At 43.3% G+C, this 20,616-nt stretch overlaps 1 protein-coding gene across 1 annotated transcript; it reads left to right on the forward strand.

Annotated features, from left to right (window-relative positions):
* The first annotated feature begins 4,104 nt into the window (after positions 1-4,104).
* Positions 4,105-5,710, forward strand: NRSN1 (neurensin 1). The gene is made up of 2 exons (XM_009956267.2): positions 4,105-4,293; positions 5,312-5,710. The coding sequence occupies exons 1-2, from the start codon at positions 4,105-4,107 to the stop codon at positions 5,708-5,710; spliced, it is 588 nt and encodes a 195-aa protein (XP_009954569.1).
* Positions 5,711-20,616: the final 14,906 nt, after the last annotated feature.

Consider the following 20,616-nt stretch of genomic DNA (forward strand, 5'->3'; position numbering starts at 1 on the left):
GTAGTTGGAAAATTTATTGAGTATTTTTTCTTGGAGCTTGCTTATCTGTTAATCTGACTGTTCACCAATACAGTTACATCTCCCCAGATCAGTGGAGAATAGTAAACCTCAAAGTAAACAGGACAGCTTTTGCCATGGAAACAAAAGTTGCTAGGGGATGGATTGCTACTACGCAGTGGTGTGCTCTGAAGCTGTGATCATACAGCCCATGTGTTCCCAGGCACCTCGGGTTTAGGCACTGAAAAACTTTTAATGGTTAAACCGCTTCCTGCAGCCTGGGTGCATGTTCTAAGCTCATGCGTAACGCAGATTTGGGTAATGGTGACTTTTTTTAGCAAAAGTTTCCCGCCACCTCAGCATTTAGTTTCTCAGCCATGAAGGTGAGACACATCAACACTCCAGAGATCCTAGCTACTGCAGTACTTATTCATCCAATGTAAAGTGATGCTGTGACATGTGTTTCCTTCTTATTTATGGAGAACTGTTTTCTCCCACCATACTCTGACTGTTTCAGTTCCTCTCCTCCATCTGTGAGTACCAAGGACAACAACATTATGTTTACATTGCAGCTGAGAAAAGGGACCATCTTAGGCCAAATTACCAGGATGCTTCAATTAGTCATATAGGGCTGAGAAGCCACCTTCTCTTTTCTCTTAAGAGACAAGATATTTTGCAAAAGATAGGAGATTACTTAAAAATGGCAGAGTCTGAGAATAAAGGTGGTGTTCAGTAGGACTAATATTATGCAGTGCTTGAAAAGAATTAATAATGCTGGCATTCCTTTTTTATTTTTTCCTTCCATTTAAAAAGGTCATACTACTTGATGCTACCACAACTCTTTCAAGCAGAAGATCATTCTTTTGTTTTCTACTCCACCTCCCAGCTCTTGTTTATCATTTTGCTCATATGCCTGACCAAAACCACCTATGAGCATTTTAGATTGCTAAAGAAAAAGTGATAACAGGCTGTGTGGTTCTCACAGGCAATTCTTCATCAAGCTGTTAGGAAGACTACACCCTCCTTTCTTGACTAAACCTACAGACAGTGCAGTGAGTGCAAGGTAGGGTTTATACAGCCTTCTGCCACATTACATTGAGTTTCCTTAAATTAATTGCACTAACTACATCTGTTGCTAGTTCAGACTCAGCAATGTGCTCCACCTGCTTTCTGAATTCTGGAGAAACCAAAGACACTCTAAAATTGTCTTCTGGTGGCAGGTGGAGTAATGCAAGCAAGCTCTGGCAGGCCGCATTATCTGATCATGTTAGGTCTGGTCCTTTCCTGTGGTGACCTTATGAAGTCACTTACACCTGGGGAAGATACTTCCTTTTCTGCTCATTATGTGGTGCTAAATAAGTTTACCTGAATGACTTAAGTTGGCAAGGACTTAAGCATAATTTATTTCATAGAATCATAGAATGGTTTGGGCTGGAAGGGACCTCAAAGATCACCTAGTTCCAACCCCACTCCCATGGCAGGGACACCTCCCACTAGACCAGGTTGCTCAAGGCTCCATCCAACCTGAAGTAGGATTTTTAAGGAGGTAGCGTTGATGTGAGAATAAAGATTGATGTAAGGACCCAAGAGAATGAGTCCCCACAGAGCTTTGGTCAGCATCTTTACTTTCTTCTCTTCCTGATGTGGGAGACGGAGCACTTGATTGCTCAGAACCAAAAGACATGTTGAGGGATATGGACATAAACTATTCTTATCCTTGAGGCCTAGGCTGTGTGACCCTGTGTATGAGAGCTGGGACAGCTATGCTAAACCACCAGTGCCTCATGCTCTCCTTTCACCCGAAGGTGTGTATGAGGTGGGCAGAACTCTGGTTTTATGAGAACTCATCAGTGCTTGTCCTGTGGCAGGTGGCAGCTAGCTGTTGAAGAAATGGTGGCAGTGAGAAAAGACTTCTTTTACTTTCTTTTCAGGTAGGGAATAAACAGTTGAAGGAGGGACTCCCAAGGGAAACAAGAAGAGCTCTTTTGCAAAAGAACAGACAGGCTCCCAAAGTAAATGGCTTTGAGCGTTTCCCCACAGGAGTTCAGATTATATCCTTGTATCCATGCTGCTTTTTTTTTTTTTTTTTTTTGTACCTCAAAAAGTAATAGTGTTCTGAAGCTCATAACATTGTAAAAAAGCACAATGAATTTTTTTTTTTTTCAATATATCAACTGTAGTAGGAAACGGCAGTACTCGTGATGTACAACGTGACCTGGGGTGGCCTGGGTGCCAGGCTCTCCCTGCTCACCTGCTGAGCAGCTGGTGCTGCCCAGGAGTTTACTGCTATCTCAAGGTCTTTGTCTACCTTGGCTGTTTCTCTGCCTTGCCTGGGAAGGCCAGCACGTTGAGCACACTCTGGAGGGCACTGATGCTGCACCATCAGCAGAGAGCAAGCCCATCTGCAGAGTCAGAGCGCTGCTTTGATTTCCTAACACTTCACAGTGGCTGAAGTGGAAAAGGAAAACCTGCAGGGGATACAAAGGCAGTTGTTCTGAGTTCAAAGAAGGGGCCCCTGCTAGAAGCTGTGCCTGGTGCTACCCTTACTGCTCTGCAAAGCTCAATCACCAGCACTGTCCCCCTCCTCTCCTGGAGGGAGCTCTGGCCCGTGCCAGGGCCCCCAGCATTGTACAGACCTCCTTCTCCACTCTTGTCATGACTTCTGTGAGAGCCTTGAAACCTCATCAGGAGTCACAAGAGAGATATTTGCAATTGTAGGATGTTGAGATCATGAAATCCCCAACTAAATACATATTAGATACACAAAATATATAAAACCCAACAATTACTGTTTTTTCTAAAGAAAAAGCAAACTCTTCACTATGCCTGACAAGAGCACAACCAGATGCCAAAAAGCTGTTATACCAGTGGTGATTTCAGAGCCAGCCAAGAGCTTCATTCAGGCAGTTGCATCAATACTTTCTGGCTTCTGCTTAATTTAAATGCAGCTTCACACCCAGCAAGATCACCCATTCCTGAAAGGCAAAGGGCTGCTGAGCTGCAAAACTGGGAGGTCCTAGCTGCCATGAGCATGTCAAACCAACCTCCCTCCCTCCCTCCCAGTACAATTGCCATGGCAATCAGATTAACTGCTTGAAGCAGATCTAAATTGAGCTGTGACATTCAGATGCAAGTACTGATTAGTAATTCCCTTTGGACTAAGACTTTTTGAACTTCTTTAAAGAGAGAGGTCAGCCAGCTTAAGTAACGTTGGCCTGTTGCTCAGGTTTTTAGGGGCTAGTATTACTTCAATGAATTCAGTAGCATTGCACTTGTGCAAGCAAGTTCAGGCCTGGGACCTGCATAGTTAAATATGAATTTCTGTGTTAGAAGAACTTCCATGAAGTGGACAGGGTAGGGAACATTGTTGGTAGTTTTCCAGGCAAAATTTTTCAGGCAAAATTCTGATTTTGTTAAAGTCAGCAGGAGCTTGGGCATTGACTTCTCCAAGGGAGCAGTCGTTTGCCACAAGCTTAGTATTTCCATTTCATTCTCTTCAGTGAGCAGATTGGTGCTGTTACGGCATTCCATCTTTCTCATTTTTAATTATCCATATTTCAGTACATGATATATACAGTTTCAATCTGTCTAGGACTTATTTTGCCTCTCTTTCTCATGGCTGTGACTTCTATCAGTGCTTAGTCCTGCACTTCAAAAGCTCTGGCAAAAACGTTAAAAAACCCTTACCCAGCAGCTTGGCAAGTTCCTACAGTTGCAAACTCTAGTTAACTGATAGAAGCAGTCTGGATGAGAGGCAACATGAACCCTTGAGGGATGCTGGCTTTTCTTACCTGAAATGTTCTGCTTTTTTTCAGTCTCCATGGAAATGCAGTAGCATGCTAGTGCGAAAGATGGGGGGTGGGCACCCTGCAGGCAGGAGGGGATGGTCCCTGCAGCACCTTTAGGCTGTGCTGTGCCAATATGCTTGAGTGCCTTCGGTTCACTTGATCTGAGTCACCTCATGCAACTCTACCAGGCTCATTTCTTGGTTTGAAAACCTGGGCTGCTTTTCTTCATGTCATCTGGAGAGTCTGTAGCCAGCTTTGCTCTCCCACCGCATCAATAACGACCTGCTTTGCATGAAACCTCTCATTGCAGGTAGGAAGGATGAGCTCCTATGCTGACATCTGTGGGTCCAAACATGTGCAGGGCAGCGCCGAGGGAGGGTACCAACGCTACGGAGTCCGTTCCTACCTGCATCAGTTTTATGAGGACTGCACAGCTTCAATTTGGGATTATGAGGATGATTTTCAGATCCAGAGATCGCCTAGCAGGTGGAGCTCTATGTTCTGGAAGGTATTGCCTGTTGCGGTTTACTGGAGAGAGAAACTCTCCTTTCAAGATTTTCCCACATAACTAATAGTTTTAGGTATTCATCCAGAAAGGGCTTCTGTTGCTCAGTTTTCCCGAAGTTAACCATCTGTCTGAAAGCAGGCACTCTTAGCAAGATAGATCAGCTTCCAAGGGAGTTCTGGGGTCTCTGGATCCTGTAGTTTCTCTGTCACATGGAGCCACATCACTCAAAAATCAAAGTCATGTCAGGGAGAGCCCACCCATGGCTTTAAAGTGTAGTTTACCTCTGCTCTGCATCCACAAAAGTCCTGCCAGGTTATTGGGAATAGGACCGGTAGGCTAACAGCAGTGACTCTGGGACTGCGTGACCTAGGGACCAAGAAAACCGCAAGATCTCTGTTAAGCTCAGGGAACTTGACAGAACTGGGGAACACCCGAGGCTGGAAGGGGCCTGTGAGGCCATCTAATCCAACCCTCTGCTTTGATGATAGGGCCGTTCTGTGTGAACCAAATTTTGCACTTCCCCTTGAAATGTGCTGGAAATACTCTGTGATCCGTTCACAGCAATAGCGACTTCCTCCTAATCCCTGCAATGGAATGACATTTCACAGAATAAAAGCAAGTGGTGGGTATGCCACAGACTGTCAGCAGGGACTGAACTGTTGGTGCTAACCACCACCTAAAACTAAAGAAATAGTCAGTCACACAGTACTGGAGTTAAACTGTGATCCTCTCTGTGGTTGGGCCTTTGGACATGAAATGCTATTTAGATGTATAGGTGCATATTCCATTGTTTCCAGAAGTGTCAATACCAAATTATATAAATATGGGTTGTAAAAAGACAGTTTCTCTATGCATTCTAGTTCTAATAGGGCCACATATGACCTAAAAAAAAAAAAAACGGCCCTCTGCTAGAAGAGAGAATTGTACCTGCAAGCCTGTGAAAGCCAAATGTCTCCTAGGACCAACTGAAAACTGGAAAGGCATATTAATTAGGTTTGTTTGTTTGTTTGTTTTCCAGGTTGGACTCATCTCTGGGACGGCTTTTATGCTGATAGGTTTAACAGTTATTGTAGTGGGTTTTCTTGTGCCACCGAAAGTCGAAGCTCTTGGGAAAGATGATTTTGTTGTGGTGGATACCCGTGCGGTTCAGTTTAATGGGTCCCTTGATATATGCAAGCTGGCAGGGGCCATCTTGTTTTGTGTAGGAGGGTCCACCATGGCAGCATGTCTGCTGATGTCTGCTTTTGCTAAAAGTTACTCCAAAGAAGAAAAATACCTCCAGCAAAGATTTAAAGAGAGAATAGCTGATGTAAAAGCCCATGCAAACCCAGTCACAAAAGCACCAGCACTGGGAGAATCAAAGATACCTGTCACTTTGTCCAAAGTTCAAAATGTCCAACCTTTATCTGAAACCTGACCCTTTCCTTAGGTTTTGTTTCTCACTTGTAGATGGAGTTTACTTCACGACTTTAGCTGGAAAACATCAGCTGTTGTTGGCGTGTGTTCTAGTCAGTTACAACATCAAGTTCTCTGCTAAACACACAGCTGAGGGGGAAGCTGCTCCAGTACAAATTTAGGATCAGGAAGAGGGAAATTATGTGATCAGACCTGTGACCAATATATTCATTGTATTCGAACATTTTAATCTATGTTGAACCAATAAGTCCTTGCAACAACGATTAGGTGTTTAGCTTATCAGATCACATCCCTGGAAAACATAGGGTGCATTTATGACAGCTGTACCAGGAACCCCCTATATCCTATTATTTAAAGTTTAGATGAGTTGGCTTTTCGTTTCATTTTCTTCTTGCCTTTAAAATACTGTTTAGTCTTTCTTTTGCCGCCTGGTTCTGCTGCCTGGGAAGCCAAGATTCTGCCCTTGTGATTGCACTTGTCCTCATGTCGCATGGTACAGCCTGTATCAAAGTAATACTGAGCAGATGAAACGTACGTGGCCGTGAGCGCCCTTCATTTGATCCTGGTGCAGGTCACTTCCCAGCAACGTTACTTTCTGGGAAAGGCGAGTTGTACTTGATCCTGAGTTACAATTAACCTGTGCAGAACTGCCACTTTTGTCTGAATCATTGTCATATTAACAAAAGATACAAAATAAAATTAACCTGTGCAGAACTGCCACTTTTGTCTGAATCATTGTCATATTAACAAAAAATACAAAATAAAGATAAGGAATTCAGATGGGAGGAGGAACATCATCCTTGTGTATCTTTGGTTTGATGTTGTTTCTTTTGTTATATTGTATTATGTTGGAAGCTCACACAAAATGGACATGGATGACTAAATGTGGTTTGACATGCCTAGGCCCCATATTCTGTCAGTACGTTAATGCTGTGTTAAATGACCTTAACATCCTTATCTAAAGACATTTTGAAATGCTGTTTATATTTTTATAGAGGATAGAAAAAGTTATGCTTAACCAGATACATTTGTGTAAATGTTTACCTGAAGACTTGTCCTTTCATGGAAGACCCTTAATTATTTTTCCTACCCAGGGCAATTATTTCACTGTCTTAATCTATAGATTAAACTGTATAAAGAAAGATGTGATATTTGTACTCTCTGACAATACGTGCCACCTTATAGTTCTGTCTATTTTTTGAATGGATTGAATAAAATTCTAGGTGTGAGCCAACCATGGATTTTGTGAAAAGTCTCTTTCTAGTCAAATAGGCTTATCTATAAACTTAATATTCCAGTCTGAAAGGAGAAAGCAGCAGTTGAAACTCACCAGTCTCTTAATCCAGTCTGTGTTTGCAGCTTTTGTAGGGAAGGAAGTCATTTTGGTGCTGAATCGGAAAGATTCCATCCAGCACACTAACAACAGGTACATGGTAACAGCTGTGCTCCTTCCCTTAAACATTTTGTGGTTGGTGACTCTGTTCATATTTCCAGAACTTAAATAAACCAGAACAAATGTGTTTGGAAGTTTCAGCTGAATCTGCAGTAATTATCGTGGCTGACAACAGCATTAGAAGTAAAATTTTGTTATGCAAAGCCAGTGCCTGTCTTATCAATGCCATTTCACTGTCCAAACGTTAGCACTGAAAAGATGGACAAGCAAGAGCTTGTCACAGGCACATGATCACAGAGAATGAAATGAAGTAGGTTTTGGTGCATCTGACAGTTAACTGGCACCCAAATATTAGATGTGCAAAAGCACATTGCACCTGGTGCTTAAAAGTAAGAATGTAATCTCAGGGGAGAAGCAGATGAAGCAGTGCTAGAGAGGAAAAGATGAGAAGACTGGTAAAGTGAGGAGCTGTGTAGTTATTTATAAAGCAAGCCAGCAAGACAAGGTTGGTGGGTAGCAATTACTCACAAGGCACATGGTAGGATAGGGACATGGGGACAGCCTGTCACTGCTGCCGTTCATTTGTCGTTCAGGTGGAGAGGGTCTTTGGTGCTTTGTTTTCAGGTTGGGAGGAATTTTGTTTACTGCCATTAGCTTTCACTGCTGTCAGGCTATCAGTGTGTGAGCAGAGCAGAGTCAAGCTGTCCTGACCTTTTCAGTGGAGAGTTTTTAATTAAAAATTGTGCATGGAGGAAATGCGACATTTTAAGTTTTACAGTGAAGTTCACCAAAGTAGATGAGAGCGAGGGTTCCTGTAGCTATTACTGAGTCCCCTCTCTCCATGTGCCTTTTGTTAACACGGTGTTGGAAGTTTGACTGAAAATTCAGCTGGGAAAAAAAGCACAGGTTGGGCTTGTTTACCCAAAGTAGCTACAGGGGTATACAGTTCTTCTTAAAACACACCCCACATGTAGATACACATGTGCAAGTGTTGCTAAATTTTTGTCCAGAGGACAGCTGACCCAGCAGGTAATGAATAGAGCTGATCCAAGCGGTCGCGTTGCGCATCGCTCCTGTGGAACTGAACGTGCTTTGACAGTACGAGAGAGAGGATGAGTCACGCCCAGCATTACCCAGGTGTTAGGGGAAAAAGAAAAACCCTTGAGGATCTTGCTGAAGCTTGCTGGGATTGGAAATGCGTTTGGGATTTGTCAGCAGCAGCAAAGCTGGTAACGCTGTCATGGCTAACGTTGCCACACACATTTCATCTCATTAAACCCTTGTTTCAGTTGCTTAGAGGCTTTCCAAAATCAAGACCTCCGGAGGCTGCAATCCTTCACAGCAGAGGATCCGTGCTGCACAGGGCTTTTGTAGAAATACTGAACAGAAAATTACTCTGTTATTAGTAAGAAGCCACATACTGGAAAGGCTAAGACATGTTGAAAAATTTTTCAAGATCCATTTCCTTGTGATGTTTCAACACCTTCATCCTGTCGAGCAGGAACTCAAGCATCAGCAAAAGAGCAGTGGAGATGTGCTTTTTGCTGTTCTCAGGGAAAGTGCCTGTGATACGGCCTCCAGCTGGGGAGCAGTGAGGGGCAGCCAAGCTCCCTGGGAACTCTCCAGGGAGGCTGAGGGCAGTCTGTTCCTGCACATGTCGTTTCCCAGCATACATGTTTTTCCCCTTTCCCATCCCCACCAAACTGCAGTGCAGGCTCCACTCTGGGACTTCCCCTCCCCAGCACTGGCTGCCACCACCGTTCCAAAAAAGCACATTAATGGACACTCTGGTGCAAATAAAATATGCCTTAAGCAGTGAAGCTCTTCTTTTTCCAGCCCTCTGACCTCTCCGCTCAAGAAGCTTCATGCTCACCTTATTTCTTGCCCCTCTTTGAGCCTCATTTGTCTTAAAATTACAATGCAACCCTTCTTAGCCCAGCACCATTTTCTCTTCACTTGTGGCGAAAGAAATCACATTTTTTCAGTGTGAGTGGTAATCACTGCCTTAATTTTGGGTAATACATGCTCTCCTGAAGGTTAAGTCTGCTTCTCCTACCACACTGTGCAGAAAAGGCTGCTCTTCAGCATCCCTTCTGTCCTCCCTTCCACTCCAGGCTGTCTTGACCCCTTTCTTTTCCATTTCTTCCCAGTGCACACTGAATCACAGGCAAGAGATGCAGAAACGTCCCCTCCTCCCAAGGTGCCTGTAGGAAGATTTAATTCCCAGTTTCTGCTACAGCCTCAGCCTGCCATTTCCAAGTATGAGATTTTTAATCATGTGCAAGGGCGAGCAAACAGCTCTTCACAAAAGCAGCAGCAGCACCAGAGTGGGGAGGTGGCCGCATCCTGCCCAGTGGCCAGCAGAGAGGTTTGACAGGGGGTGAGCAGCAGCAGAACCTGCATACCGGGGAGGCTGATCAGCCTCTGAGGACGTGAAATCCAAGGGAGACAGTAAAAGACTGCCAGAACCTCAGTTGGATGCACTTCACCAGCAGCTTTCTATCAAAGGGCTAATAGCAGAACAACAATTTTGGTAAAATAAAGGAATTGGTACGTTCACTCATTCAGCACTGACTGGTCATCCTGCCATTACACAGCAAGCTGCCCTCTCAGCTCACTGACGTCACAGGTAGCGAGACAACATGATGCTCCCTGAGCAGGCTCTGGAGACACAGCCTTACTCCCTCCTTGCCCTACCACTTCCACAGCTGAAAGAAGCAGCATCTCTGCAGAGCATTACCCTGCGCCAGTCATTTGGGGTTAATGCCCATGCACCACTTAAAGAAATGATGTTTGAGTTTTGTCAGGTCATCCCCATAGCACAGTTTGTCCCTGAGGAACATCACTGCAAATGGGGAGACTAACATGATCTCCTTCTATTTCCGATATTTTAGAGACCACGCGTCCTCCCTCTGGAGCCTTCTGATCTCCAGGAAAACAATCCATCCATGCACCGATTATTATTCTTCTTGTGTGGCAGACCACACAGCGTGCACTTCCTGCATCAGTTCACTTGATAGAGGCAAAGCTCAGTTGTGCTGTCAGATAATTTACAGAGGGATTGGTATGAAAATAATCTCTGCATATTAATAGTAGGTGAGGCAAATACTTACAGATGGAAGAGACAGCATCGTAACTTCTTTTATTGTTTTGTCTAACAATTAGCTGTTTTTTGAAGGCCCACTTTTTCCATCATTTACCATTCATGGGCTTTTGCAAATAAAGATGTGAGATCATTTTTAAACACCACTAATAAGCTAGTCAGTTAATAATGTACTAGAGATGCTGCTCCAGCAATTTCAGGCTGAAGACTCACGGCTTCAGGCCCTTGCCTAGCTAAAGGCACCCCCAGCCTGAGGCTTTGCTGGAATGTCATTATTTCCCTGCATCTGCTCACCTACCGACTTCAGCATCTGCTGCCCTTTCTCTCCCTGCCTGCTTGAGGAACCTCAAGCCCTTCTTAAGCCTCCATGTCTATTTTTGTGAGAGCAGCAGGGGTGAGGCAAGAGGGACCCCCGCCCCAGGCGTGTCTTGGAGTGGGTGCAAAATGTGCCTGCCTGAAACAGTGGCATGGGGGAGTCAGGTCTACAGCACAGGCAGGAGGGAGCTGAAGGGGGAGAGAGGCGAGCAGGAAGGAATCCCCAGGGCAAGCTGGTGAAACACAGCATTTCAAGCACCGGTATTGGTCACCTGTCAATGAGTATCAGAAGAGACAGTCAGTGAATATTGAAAGCACAGAAAACCACTGCAGGTCTAAGACCTGTGACCAGAACAACATAAATACAGTGGCTAAAATCTTCATGGAAGTAGACATTTAAAAACAAAACAAATCAACTTTTAATGTCAATATTCTGTCTACCACAGATGGCTAGTGAATCATGAGTACCTTACTGTTGGACAAGTGCATTGTCTCCAATGTGAGGACACATTTTTTCCTTTAATACACTACAATAAAGAAATCTCTTCCAATAGCTCTTGCTCAGATCAGGTTCAGCTCTCACCTGTCCCCTTCCAAAAGCATTTTTCCTGAAACTGGAGCAAGTTTCTGCCAAGACAAAACCCCTCACTTCAAAGACAGCCAAACACTGCCACTATCTCTCAGAAATGTGTATCAGAGTCCCACAGTATCTGTCACACACAGGCTGGTGGGGTCTCTGGCTCAGTGCTTTGTAAGGCCACAACCAAGTGGGATCATCTGCATCTCTGCTTGCAAAGCAGAGGTGACTGGGATGGCCCAGAGCACAGCTCACCATCAACACAAAGCAGAGCAGAGTCTGTCACTCAGACCCAGAGAAGCCACAGGAGCCAGTGACAGATGCTTTTAGCTCTGTCCTGTAGCTCAGCTCTGAGGGCAGTGGCAGCTCCAGCATTTTTCCAAAACCACCACAGGAGCCACCTGAACTTCCATATGCCCTCAGAGCCAAGGTCTCAGATTTCCCTGGGGTAAGACATCACCATCTCTTGGAGTACTCATGACATGGGCTGTGGTAGGAGGTTGGTCCCTTGGAGTGAACACCCGTTAAAGAGAGATGATTGCAACACATGTAACCAGCCCCTGGGTGGCTCAAAATTACAAAAGAATGGACTGCAACTAGCATGTGCTGACCTCCAGGCAATCATGTAACTGTGGAAAGCAGTAGGTTGAGTTAGTTGGTTTAAACGCATCTTGTATTTAACCATATGTCTGCATGAGCCACCATCAAATTGTTGCCCTGACATGGAGCCTCTGGGTCATCTGCCCTATGACCATCCCTCCGGCAGTGGGGACTGCTCTCTGAGGAGCGGCCCAGCATTGCCTTCTGACCCAAACTGCTCTTTCTCCAGACACCACACAGGCTTAGCCTAAGGTATGACAGGAAAACATCTTCCAGATCCTGCAGAAGTTCACCTTCCTGAACCAATGTCATAAACTAAAGGCCTCAGCTCAAAAGTAGCTCCAGAGCCAATGGACAGATCATTTTCTCTCTGCAGGTACATTCATGGCATCCATGTTGAAGAGGACTCTGGCCCCTAGTTGTCTGGTATGCTGCCAAGTCTATTCATACAGGTTGTCTACAAGCAACTCAGCAGGCAGGCATACAGAAGGCAGTTCCCAAACCACTCTCCAAGAGCAGCATAGACTGGGCCACTGAGTCCTCACCTTCAAAACACCCAGCTGTGGATCACTCAGATGTTGGTTTAGAAGAACCCCAAAGTATACACTAAAGCATCTCCAGATCTGCTCTGCAAGGAGGCCGCTGGCTGTGTCTCCTGCACATGTTGCACCTGCGTTCAGGCACGCTTGCAGAAAAGCAGAGGAACCAGAGGTGTCAAAGACCACAGTCTGCATCCCACATGTAAGGGAATTAATATATCACAGGCTCGTGGATAAGCAGTAACAGGGTCAGAGCTGCTGGGAGCACCACATGCCATGGAAATGAGCAATGGGTGGATGGAGCTGAATGCCCATGGAAGCACATGCTGCTGAGCACCTGACATGCATTGCTCCTTTTGGTACGGGAGCCCTGATAGGGAAGTGTTACGTGTAGTCCTTTTCATTCACTGGTGGAAGTAACAGGCTTCCAGAGTAGCAGGCTTTTGTCTGAAAGCTGTGGCAAATGCTACGAGGTCAGCCAGCACACCAGGATCTCCTTCCCTCGCGTACCAGCCAGGCACCTGCCCACCCCCAGCAGCCAAGGTCAGGGCCTTTTGCAGCACTATGCTCTCCCTGCTGTGGAACTGCAGCGGTATCTGAGTGTGGATAGGCGTTGGTAAGTGAAAAAAGTCTGACGCCACTATAAAGGCCTTTGAGATGAACTACTGACCCTTCCCCCCAGCCCACACCTTTTATGCAAAAACCCCTCTGCTTCAGTTTGCCCACAGAAGCTCACCCTTGAGAAGGCTCCGTCAGGGAAAGACTCTAATCCGCAGGAGCAGGCGTGATGCTACCGCAGCAGATGGCTGCCTGCCCTCACACACACGGGATCATCTGCAAGCATCAGACGTGCTTGATGGCGAGGTCCCCAGCCAGAAGCACCCAAGAGGTTTAGCTGCCCCACCTTCCTTGTCCTGCGATAAGCCACTTATAACCGCATGGTCAGGATGCTGTGAACGATGAACACTTCAATCATATTGAACTAGGCCTTGTGTTGCACGAAAAGGGGAAATAGCCTTCATCCACTTCTCTTTCTCTGCAGAGGGAGATTACTTTTAAACAGTGGATGCAAATCCTAGTCCTTGGCTTACTGAGTTAATTCCTGTATGGTGCTAACTGAGGAGGCAGTGGAAGCAGTAAGAGAAAGGCAGGGGAAAGTGTAAAGCTCAGGTTTCTCTGAGGACGCCAGCCTTGTACCGACAATTTCTAAAGGAGAAACAATGTAGAGCACAGTCATTATTTTTAGAAATATCTTTTCTCACGAGTAAACTGGAAGAAGCACGTGCAGCACACGAACAGGATGCAGAGAGGGTATGCAGTAATGAAACCACGATCCCTGGCAGCAGAGGAAACAAGGGCAACTTCTGCAGATACCAAGTGGGGTATCTGAAGTGCAGCAGCAGCGTGACTGCTCATCTCTGACATAACCACTTAATCACTGAGGCAGAGGAATTTAAATCAGTCAAATCTCTAGTCAAATCAGAAGTCCTTCCCAACTAAGACAAGCAGAAAAATCTACATCTCACTGAAGTCTGAAGATATTTTCTTCCCTCAAGAGCACGAGAATCCACTCACCCATATGAGCACACAGGCAAAGGGATGGTACCCATCCCCTAAGTACTAGCTAATAAAATAGCTGTTCCCTCCTACCTCAAGCATCGAATTTCTGGTCTCCTAATTCCCAGCTCCTTGCTTCTATGATATTCAACTGTTTCTTCCATGAAACAGTTTCAGCTGAAGGCTGGAGTACTTCTACCCCCCCCCAGGGCTGGCTTTTCCAGCCTCTCAAGCAGGAGGAAGACTCCCACCAGCTTATCTCTTCCCAAGCAGACACAGTTCCGGGCTGCAGCTGTGAGAAAGAGGGGTGCTGAGCCTCGTTCACACAATTCACCTGCACCGGGAAAGCGAGCTGAGGTTGGCGGGTAAAAGGTACGGCCAGCACAGCTCCACAAGAGGTACAGCTACAGCTACAGCTACGGCAGGGTTGAAGTCTGCAGAGCGAAGGAGGAAGGGAAAGCAGCAGGGCAGACTGCAGCCAGCAGTACTGGCCATGCTGTCAGGGCCAAATCTGACCCCATGCCCCTGCGAGCCAGTCTCCATATCACAGGGTTCACCTGGGAAGCAGCAGTCACCAGCATGCAGCAGGCGTGCTCACAGCATGGGCAAGTCTTGCTCGGCTACAGGAGAAAAGGGGGTTGGGAGTAGTTTTCTTAATGACTAATTTCTTTAAGAATGATCTCTTTTTAAAGATAAAAAAAAAACTTGCTTAAACATAAATGATGTAGGTTTTTTCCATCATTTTGACAGGATCTAACCTACCAGTTGATGCATTGGATTTGGAATATACACTTATACCAATGCTTTTTCATTCTGCAGAGTTGAACAGTTTTTGGAGGAGGAAACTCAAATGTTTTTACATTTGAGAGCTGAAAATCCAAACTGTTTTTTTCTGTTTCTGATATAGATAGGATGAGAAAGAAGAGAGAAAGAATGCCCCCAAAATGGCAAGACTTGAAATCAATGCAGTGAGTCTTAAGAAATGTAGTTTCCCTTAGACTCTTCTTATAAAACCTTTTTTGTTCAATGTCTCAACACAGTCTCCCACTATGGAGAAAATATGATTTTACTTGGAATGGTGAGGCTTGAAGTGTTTTAGAGTTATGGACAAAAGCCACGCTCATTGTTAGCTTACAGTGCAAGCACTGATTTGTTCTGTAACACCCATGCTGACTCTGCCTCCCTTCCTGCGTGCAGACTGCCAGAGGACGCTCCTTGTACCACTCAGCCTCTGCAGCCCTGACACCCAAAGGCCAATCCAGTGGCTGTAGGAAAGTTTGGGTTGGTGCTAGGGTTTTCATCTGTGGTTTGGCACCTTCCCCTTTACTTGAGCTGCTACAACCCGACGACCTCCCATTCCATGCCTAACTTTTCCCCAGCCCCTCAGGGAGCCTCATATGCCTGGTGTTCCTCTGGGAGCAGGCTGAAGAAGAAGAAAACCCCAAACCACAAGTACCACAGTGAAGAAAAGCACACAACTTTCTTTATAGGTATGTGCCTTTTGTTAACAAAAGCATCCTACCACCTTATATGGGTTTATGTACCACCTTGGCAAGCTATACTTTATTTCACTCTTGTTTAAAAAAAGTGCCTAACTTTCTGGCAAGGGAAGCTACAGAATACCAATTAGTGTTCCTTTTCTTCCTCTCTGAACAGACAGGAGGGAATCAGACCGTGCTGAATAGGGAACAACATTTTGGACACAGCCCACCATTCATCCAGCATCACTGGAAGTTGTTACAGGGTCAACAGTGCTTTGGTGTTATTTATGCTTTACTGCATGATGTTACTGCCTTTTGCAAGTGCCAGCCAGAGTTCCTCCTTCCTGTGAAAGTCAGCTTCTTCAGAGTCAGAAAGGAAGGGGAAGGATTTTGAAGCGGATTGAACATAGTTCTTGCACATCATCCAATTTTAGGCTAATTCTTAATCCATCTCTTCCATTAAGGGTGACTCAGCCAGGATCTCAGGTATCTTGTCTCATCCTCTGGAGGGCAATTTTTCTCTCACAACCTGGAGAGTCTAGAGGACCAGAGCAAGTATAACCACAGAGTCCAAATGTGCAGTGGTTTGAAGACCTGGCTGGTGCTTTTTTGCACATCTGGAAGCCTGGAACAGGGCAGGACCACACTCCTGGAAATCACCAGTGTTGAGGCTGTAACTTGGGTGCTCAGGAGAGGGATTTAGCCTCAGACAAAACTTTTTCATGTTTTATTTTGGAGTGTGGAAAAAGTAAATGTCTTCAAAAATGATTCTACAGGAGGGAGCTTGGATTAGGAGCTTGACTTCACCTGCTGCACACGCCTCTCAGTGCCAGCACAAAGGCTGGGGTCCAGAACATGGGAGTAAGCATCCAGGCAAACAGTTCTTACAGAAGAGAGACCTGATTGTTTTTTACATTGAAATGCATGGACACTAATCAGAGTTCACAGCATAAATAGTATGCCTTTGAGAATCTATATAATCATGAACCTACATGTTCTTGACATACAGAACTGTGGATCATTTTGTAGAGATTAGATTCCTTCTGGTTTATACCAAACAAGAGATTTTGAAACCTTTTCACGATTAGAGAGTAGAAACTCTCAACTAGTAAAACCTGGATTTTGAATTAAATTTCGGTCCCACTGAGGACAAGGGAAAAGTATAATTGAATGAAGGTTTCATTTATAAAATTGCAAATGTTAGAGCTAAGTATCATCACAGCGTAGATGACTGCAAGAAAGACCGGAACATTTAAAGGCATTCCTAGTAACCGCATAGGTTGTGGGAAGTCTGACCACTGTTTCAAAATACCCCTTTGTTTAAATCAGATGTTCCCTGCACTGTAGCTAGTACAAAAGACCTTTGAAAGTTTTGGTATCACGTGTTGTAGTAAAGACTTGTACTGTCTTTCTTGAATTTTCCAAATCCTGCCCACTTCCTTATGACCCACGCCGCTCCCAGTCAGTTTTCGGCTGCTGTTTCCGTTTTATTTCAGGCCTTCAAGCATTCTGAGCTTGGCTCAGCCAAGCACCAAAGCATACACACAACTTAAAAAGATATGTCACCCTTTTTATGAGGTTAGCTATTACTAGATTTAGCTAAATTTTCTGGTAAAATTATAGCAAATTTCAGCTACAATCAATAATATTTTTCCCCCCACTAACAAGATTAGATTATCATATATGCACATTATTTATGCGTGCAGTATGTGTGAACACACAGCAATTCAGTCACAGTGTTCACAGATGTGCCTGTAAGCTATTGCACACAAATATGCACAGGCATAATAAAGACAGCAAACACTTCACTGTCTATTGCTGTGTCTAAAGCACTTCCGGTTAAAACTTAAGACTGAAGGCTATCAGCCACCCGAAACAACACATCCTTGAGCTGCACCCCATTAAATCACTCTGACTGCTACTACTTAAGTATACCCTTCTTTAAGATACTTCATTTTGTATTTACATTTATTATCAAGCAGTTATTTTAGTGTACCTTTGGGATAATCTATCAACGTACCCAAGCAACAATCCTTTCTCCATATTTTCAAGTAATCAGAATACTTCACTTACTCTTTTTTTTCTTCTGCACACAGGTTTATTTCACTTTCCTTTAGATGAGACTAAGTGGAGATGATATTTTCCTTATTTTCACCCATTTCTTTCCAGAAACTAACTTTATTTTGGCTCTGATATGTCAAAGTACCGGAGCATTAGATAAAATTTAATGAAAACTGCAGTCCTATGGGATTTAAGCGTATGCATTAATGCTTTGCTGAAATTAGGGATTTCAGCAGGGAGACATCTAAAAGTTTTGGTAGTTTTCTCAAGTAATGCCAATGAAGAGATAAAACTCATGTTATTTGCTGAGTATCCACTGAACACCATATACACACCAATAATCTAGTCCTAACCTGAACAATGACATCAAAAACCTGTGGCCAGTTTAACTGTCCTGTTATTCTTAGATTTATAACTATGTAACAGCTAAATTGTCAGCATATTTTCTTCCACAATTGCAATAAGAAAACTCCCAAATCTGATTTTTTTTTTTTTAAGTTCTCATTATGGGAGAATCCTATCAGCCGCAAAATCACCAGGTTTATGAAGTCAGTCACCCAAAGATAGATTTATCATCAAACAGGCCTTGATATGAGACAAAACAGGAATGTCTGTATGCTAGTTCTCTTTAATAGCAAATTATTTTAAAAAATAAAACCAAAACAAGAAAACAAGTCTTAAAAAACCCTCAAACAGTTGCATACAAGCTTAATAAAATAACATTATATAAGCTAAACAAAATAATGTATTTCTCATGTAAAACTGAGTGAAGCCATCACACACAGCAAATCCAAACAGAAAAACTATTAGCAAGTTTGTGTGCTTCTTGTTCAATTTCTGTGTCAACATCAGTGGAAAACATATTAAAGGCTGAATAACATTTGCAGGGATTTCGTGTTCTCATGGAAAAAAAAAAATCATATTACACTTCTCTAGAATTTAGTTTAAGCTTTTAAATTACTCACATCAATATCCGAAAGTCTTTTAAGCGTGGAAGACACCAAACATTTGGGGGAAAGGGAAGGAATGACAGAAACTGTTGGTGGAAGGAAGCTATTAATAGAAACCAAAGGGAGAAAAGTGTCACCATACAAATCCCTCTGTTTCTTCTAAATATTGTTTCTAGGTACAACATTCTGAGGCAAATGTTCTCCAAATTAAGCATCTCCAGATATTTTTGGGTGTCGATTTAACCTCAAACTTCTGAGGATAGAAAACATCCCAGAGATTGGTCAAGTCTTAACCTGCAATAAGATGACAGCAAGTAGAGCCCTGTATTGGGTACACCACTAACTTCTGGTGAAAAGCCCATTCGTAATCATGTCAGTACAAGATTACTGTCATTTGTCTTGATTCAGCAACACATTTAAGCCCATGCTTACCAGTAAGCACACGAGCTATTCAGCTCTACGTGAGCAAAGACGCAGCATTAGCCATTTGCCTTGGTCAGCTTTGCACAAAAGGTTCAGTGCAGAAGTTCCCCTAAGCTCCCCAAGGAGACAGAGCTGCTTTCGCTGGCTGGTTCAGTGTTATTTGAGGGCTTTTAATGCTACTGCATATATTATTCCGGGCCAGGATTAACTATTGAGGTACCCAGAGGATTTATGTGTGTCAGTTTTCCTCACTAGCACATATAGTTAGTTACTTTATTAATTCTGAGGGGGTTTTGTTTGGGGGGGGTTGTTTGGTTTTTACTTCTGCTTAACTTCAAATGTTTTCTTAAATCCCAGTGAAGCCAAAGATACTTGAGCATAGGCTTAACTGCTGTATCAAATAAAAGAAGCATACATACTTGCTTAAGAGCTTGGCTAAATTAGGATCTTATTTTGAACCAATCACAAATGTAATATTCTCTGAGATCTTTGTCAGGCAGTTCAACAAAGGACACAGGAATCATAGACAATTCAGAGATGCCACAGGGCAAACTGTTTTAACCCTGTTCATACGGGGTTTAATATTATGGGGTTTATACTTACATTGCCAATACTCAGAAACATGCTGAAGGATCTCTGTGTATTTCTACTCCATTGGAAAATATATTTAATAGTAGAAAAAGTGAAGATAATTGTACAAGTTTCAGTCATGACAAGTGGTTCTTCACATTCCTCACACAGTGCTTCAAGTTCAATATGTTCATAAATGTAATTTTTGTCTTAATAGCATGAAGTCAACAAAAATGACACTTAGTTTCACAGAGTAATAAATTACCAGCATTAACGATAAGAAAACCCACTATCTCTTGTATAATTAATGAAATTATGCTCAGGGCTGTATTTGTATAAACTACCAAATTACTAACAGAGAAATGATAAGAGCAATGGAATTGGTGTCATTAAAAGAAAATACTGTGGATCAATGCCTTATTTACTCATGCAAATTAAGCCACAGCCTGTCAGGAGCCAGCTTGCTCAAAAAGATGATGACACACTTCCGATCATTAAGGCTATGTAAAGCAATTGTTGCCGACTTTTACAGAAAACTGGCAGCCTCATCCTAATGTGTTCCATATTAAAATGGCTCCATTGAAAGCGATGGTTTCATGGTAATTGCAGTCTGATTCCAGGCCTATTAGGTTTGATTTCATTAATAAATTAAATTTCACATAGAATGAATTACAAATCCATCCAAACTCAACTGTTGAAACTCATCTGCTATGTACTCTTCCTTCACTTCTTTTCCACTACGGTAACAATTCACTGTTCAAGTGAATCAGTGCAGGACAATCAACAAAACTTCTTGCTGTCAACAGGAACAAGCTGCAGTATTGCAGGCTGTCTACACACATTCCTAGTGCTAAGTAAGTGCTATTTATGAATGCAAAAACTAACGATTCTAGTTAATATATTGAAAATCCACTATTTATAACATTAGGACTGACACCTCATTATAGTACACCACGTTTTGTGCGCATAAGTCCATGAAGTCAGGAATGTATTTAATTATATTTTAATGTTATGTCTGGAAATCATATATATCATATGGAATTTTAAAGGAAAAACTACATGTGTCCTCACTAAAAGACAAATTTTTTTTCTCTTTTTTGAACAAATCTGCAAAGAAGTTTTGACATTGAATTTGGGTGGGGTTTTTTTACCTTTTTCTGGAAAAGTGTCATTTTTGTGGTTATTCTATTACTGCTAACCATCTTATACCACAGAGTAGTTGATGTATTTCTAATACTACTATACAGTACCCTTCTATTTCCCCCTTCAAATTCTATTGGAAAATCTCACCTTGTAAAAATAATTCTATGTTCTTCTAGTAGCTATCAATGTTTGTTT

Source organism: Leptosomus discolor, chromosome 8 (genome assembly GCF_034619465.1).
Source record: "Leptosomus discolor isolate bLepDis1 chromosome 8, bLepDis1.hap2, whole genome shotgun sequence".
NCBI lineage: Eukaryota > Metazoa > Chordata > Aves > Leptosomiformes > Leptosomidae > Leptosomus > Leptosomus discolor.